Source organism: Miscanthus floridulus, chromosome 8, assembly GCF_019320115.1.
Source record: "Miscanthus floridulus cultivar M001 chromosome 8, ASM1932011v1, whole genome shotgun sequence".
Lineage (NCBI taxonomy): Eukaryota > Viridiplantae > Streptophyta > Magnoliopsida > Poales > Poaceae > Miscanthus > Miscanthus floridulus.
This window is the reverse complement of record NC_089587.1, coordinates 192,896,105-192,901,641: the sequence shown is the minus strand read 5'-3', so window position 1 is coordinate 192,901,641 and position 5,537 is coordinate 192,896,105. Positions and strand designations below refer to the sequence as shown.

At 39.3% G+C, this 5,537-nt stretch overlaps 1 protein-coding gene across 1 annotated transcript; it reads left to right on the top strand.

The window, feature by feature from the left end:
* The first annotated feature begins 1,576 nt into the window (after window positions 1-1,576).
* Window positions 1,577-5,284, top strand: LOC136474394 (uncharacterized). Its single transcript, XM_066471980.1, has 4 exons — window positions 1,577-1,775; window positions 3,476-3,591; window positions 4,623-4,741; window positions 4,849-5,284. Exons 1-4 carry the CDS (start codon window positions 1,595-1,597, stop codon window positions 5,072-5,074), a joined length of 642 nt encoding a protein of 213 aa, XP_066328077.1. The 5' UTR covers window positions 1,577-1,594; the 3' UTR covers window positions 5,075-5,284.
* The last annotated feature ends 253 nt before the right edge of the window (window positions 5,285-5,537 follow it).

Sequence of the window (5,537 nt, the reverse complement as noted above, 5' to 3'; positions counted from 1 at the left end):
ATTGCATCCATCGCTACGTGGCAGGCACCCTCGACTACGGTCTTCACTATGGCAGGGCCCCCAATACAGCGCGCTTCATCGGCTACTACGATAGCGACCTCGTAGGCGATGTGGACACCAGCAAGAGCACAACTGGGACTATGTTCTTCCTCGATGGCTGCTTGGTCAGTTGGCAGTCCCTCAAGCAGAAGGTGGTGGCCCTCTCGAGCTGTGAAGCAGAGTACATCGCCAGTACCACTGCAGCAACTCAAGCACTATGGCTGTCAAGGATGCTGGCAGAGCTCCTTGGCAGGATTGTGGATGTGGTTGAGCTGAAGGTGGACAGCAAGTCTGCTCTAGCTCTGGCCAAGAATGTTGTCTTCTATGAAAGAAGCAAGCACATTTGCATCAAGTACCACTTCATCAGGGATTGCTTGGAGGATGGGAGTATCAAGGCCAACCACATTGCCACCACTGATTAGCTGGCTGATATCCTCACCAAGTCGCTGGGAAAGCTCAAGTTCCAAGAGATGCGTGAGAGGATTAGGCTACAGCAGATCACTTCCAGTGCTCGGCACAAGGCTTAGGGGGAGAATGCTAGATAAGCCTATTGTCGACACTTGTATCTTACTTTTCTGTAAAGTAGGAAAGTAGAAGATGCTCTCTGCCCCTTGCCCATAAAAGCAGGGGCAGTGCTATTGTAAGATCCCACTGCATTTCAATTCCAACAAGCGGCCAAGGTCAAGCTATCCTCTGGCTTTCCAGATCCAATCTAGATCTGAGATCCATTTTCGTGGTTCCTGGCCAACATATTATACTATTTTTCAACTAACTTACCAGCGAAGTTTCCATACCCGCAATAATATCAATCATAACTCTTAAATGTAACTTTCCGGTGCATGCAACTCCTCTTAGCCTTTTTGCTCCACTACCCTACTACCTATTCATCATGGAGTATATGTTATGCATGCGTTCGTACTCAAGAATTAATCTATACAGTGGACCAGCATCTCAACTAGGTTTATTTTAGGAAAAATAGGCTGCTCATGATCGAAGAGATCCATCATGAATATACCATCATGCATCTTCCCTTTCCGCAGCCACTTGATTTTGCCACTCACATTGAACCTAAGCTTTCTTGCATTCTCACAGTGAGGGCCTCTTTGGAACGTTGGATTCTCAAAAATGGGAATAAGAAAAAACGCATGATTGGAATGTCTTCAGCATGGCAAACCAAGTGTATCTTACCTGGTTAAGCCCCTTGTGGTGGAACCTTCCCACCTAGATTCAAGTCTTTGAAGGAAAAATATCCAAGGATTCAAATCCTCCAAAATTCTTCTGAAAATCTTTCAATCCAAAGGGGCCCTGAACAATGCGTCAATTGGATGGAGTGGTAATTAATATTCTTGGCTTGTCCACTCTACTTCAGAAGATAAAATTGATTTGGCCTAATGATTGTGTGCTTTTGGCCTAAGAAACCATGTCTAAGCACTAAGTAAAAGCAACCGCTATCTACTGAAATACTAGCTAGCACTGAAGAGCTTGGTGCCCATTTGTCTATATATAGCTAGCTACTACGCTATCCTAGAGTGCAGTTCCTCATCCGTTCAGATCGATGGAGGCTAGCCCAGCCAATATTCAGAAATGTGTAGGGGTGGCCATTTTTGACTTCTCCGAGAATGGCCTGACGGCACTGAAGTGGGCACATGACTTTATCAAACTGCCCGTGGGGTACAAGCTCTGCATTATTAGGATCCGACAGGTGGATGGCAGATCTCCACGCGAGTTTCCTGATGGTAATCCCTGATCCCCTCTCGCGGTACCTCTTATTCTGCGTCGATCATAAGGGAGCTATAATTTGTGGCTGACCGTAGAGTAACTTATTATACAGCCACGTAATTTATTATCATGTTTGTACAGATTTATGTTGCTACTCTGAGCATATATATTTACCATATGCATGTGTTAGGTAAGTTTACGATCACATTTACCATCACATGATAGCAAACTACTTGTCAAGATATAGAAAATATTAGTGTTAGATGTTGTAAATTTTCAGACAATTTTGTAACTGGCCATATATAGAATATAGCTTCCCTATATTAGCTTTCATTAATTCTGAGCAATCCACCCGTTGAAATATTTAGCATGCATGGTTACTAACTACACCCTCTGTTCCAAAAAGAGTTTGTCCAGATTCATAGCTAGAATGACACTGTTTGGGATGGAGGGTGTGTAATCTGTACCCCCTACTTGTGACAGCAGTACTATGGAGATTCTGTAATAATTTTTCATGAAACTAATAAGACAAAAACTTGGTGGAAGAAATAAATAATGGAACTCCTTTGCTAAGTAGCATATCAATGAGGTCCAGTTTGAAGGCACCACGAGATAAGGCTGATTTTTAGTCAACAGATTCTAGCAACTTATCGATACAAACATTTAGTCATCATCATGTTGTCTACTATAGAACATATTGGTCGCCATAGATAGGGTTTTAGTCACCAAGGTGTTAGATGATAAATGCCGATATTGACCAAGTTGTAGCCACCACTATGCAACTATCTTTATTTGCAACAAAAAGATCCTATTTGTCATAGCTACAGCTCCACGGATCATAGATCAGCTAGCTAGCTATCTCTGGCTCCACGAATCCGTGGAGTTAGAGCCTTAGAGGTGGGATACAGAGAGGGTGTTTGGAAGAGCAACAAAAATATAGGTTTAGACACATTATTTTGAACTATAAACTACAAATCTGACATGGTGCGGGACCTAGAGCTGTGCCAAAAAAAAAACCTAAATAACAATAGCAACTAATATATATATAGCTGCTCTAGCTACAAAGGTCCGGCTCCTTTGTGATTAGTATAAAAGCCTGATTTCTTGTAGTGAGGACTCGATCCACCTTTTATTCTTTTTGGCAAGTATAGTACTTGTTACATATACGGAGTTTCTCTTCTCTCATCTAACGTTAAAAAAAAATCTATATATAGTATTTATTTCTGCAGTTTTGATTTTTTTTTATTTTGTAGGATTTTTTTTACATAGCATGCCTCATATAAGTGTTGCCATGCAGCTCCAAAATAAAAGTGCCTGCAATATAGTAGTTAGTATATACTCCCTCTATTTCACAAAAGTTGTCGTTTTAGCTTTACCCCTAGTCATACAATTTTGTCTTTTACTATCAATTCCTATAAATTTGTATAGACGCTTAACAACATGCAAAGTATATATTATGAAATATTTCTTACGGCGAATCCAAAAACACAAATCTTATGACGTTAAACTACACAAATTTTCTGAAATTGATAGTCAATATAGAAAGACTTGACTTTTGAGAAAACTAAAACAACAACATTTCTGAAATAGAGGTAGTATAAAGATAGTTGAATAAGGATATCATAGCTGTGCCTTCTATAGGTAGATGAACTTTCCATTATTATATGCATTATTCCAATTGTTTTTTTTTACAAAGTATTACAATTGGTTGGTACAGGCCCACCACTCGATAGCTTCGACAAAATGGAGAGCCCATTCATAAAGGAAGCCCAAGATGATATGCATAGGCATAGGATTATAGAGTTTCAAACTTTGGCAAAGGACTTCTGTAAGGTATATATATACACAGATTTCTCCGTACATACATGCACGCATACACGTAATTTGCAAATACAAGGCTATTCTGCAGCTGGCCATAGAATAACTTATTCTATAGCCACCTTGATTTACGATAATGTTTGTACCAATTTACGATAACATGAATATGCATTTACGATACTCATGTTACTACAACTCACGGTGATATTTACCATAATGTTATAGTAAATCACTTAGTAAGGAGGTACTGTAATATCGTAAATTAGAATAGTAATTATCGTAACTCAAAGTGGCCACAGAATTAGTTATTCTATGGCCAGCTGCAAAACAGTATATATATATATATATATATATATATATATATATATATATATATATATATATATATATATATATATATATATATATATATATATATGGCCTACTATAGAATAACTTCCTATAGAATAACTTATTCTATAGCCACCTCTGTTTACGATAATTTTTATTCTAATTTACGATAAAGTAAATACATATCTACGATACATGTGTTATGATAACTCATGGGGATATTTACTATAATATTATGGTAAATCACTTAGTAAGGTGTTACAGTGATTTTATAAATTAGTATAGTAGTTATCGTAACTCAAAGTGACTATAGAATAAGCTATTATGTGGTTAGCTACAGAACAGTAATTCTCTCTCTCTCTCTATATACACATATTTTTTCTACTCCCGGAGTAGTTACTCCATTCTTCAAAAAACCACGATGCGTACTCATTTATCAGTTCGAGTATGTTTATATACTCATTTTAAGATACTCCAAATCTCAAAAGAACCCCTATTTTTTAATATATTATTATAATACCGTTATATTAGTATATAAAATAAGTATAACCATATACTCTATGTATACTTGCATACTTGACTTATATACTGCCCTAGATGGTCTAGTACGACCATATACACCCTAAATCTAAAGATATACACATGGGAGTAACTACTCCCTGGGAGTAGGAAATAATTTCCATATATATAATGTATATGTACTGCTGTGAGCACAGGCCATTTTCGGCAAAATCTACGAAGGAGCGCATATTCAGGAAACTCTGCAATACGCCATCAACAACTTGCCTGGCCTCGAGACGCTAATCGTCGGATGTGCGGGAGCAAACACAGCTGGGTACGTGCAAAGCATACATACATGTGTGTATTATAGTATAGTGTATACTACTGCTGGCATGGTTATCGGCCTAGCATCCGAAAAATATTCCCTTCCCCTATGTGCAGATCGCGCACTATACCGACGGCGATTGAATTGCAGTTATTATACGGATGCTCTATCGTGATGGCAAAGATCAGGCTCGCTCCCTCCGATCCGCGGATTGCAAGTGAGACCATGCCGGAGGCACCAACCAGGGACGAAGACGTCCCCCGTTGTCGATCCCTTATGCCTGCGGTTGCCCCCGTGCCTGCACCTCCATCCGGGCGGTCGGGTTCGGCCGGCCAGTATTAGTGCTGGCTACCAGTTTGTTCGTTGTTGCCGCTGCCTTGCCGTGCGTGTGCTTTTCGATCTGTGTGTTTAATTCCCCTGTCTCTGTTGACAGCTAGGGTTTGTGTCCAGGCCTGAGTCAGGCGTTGGTACTTACTGTCCGTCCTCCCCCGGTGCTTGCGGTATGTATGTATGTGTGTGTGTGTGTGTGTGTGTGTGTATATATATATATATATATATATATATATATATATATATATATATATATATATATATATAAAACTACCATCAGTAATAAATAAATAAATTTGAGATTGATCGAGTTAGTGGATGACGCTAGCCGTCTTGTTTTCTTCATGGGAACTGTAACATGTATGGCTCATGTACGTACCAACTGCTCCTGTAACGTTTGCTAGCTTCTCTGGATTGTTTTTGTTTAATGAAACTAGATCAAGGAGCACGCACAATTGTACGGGATTACACTAAC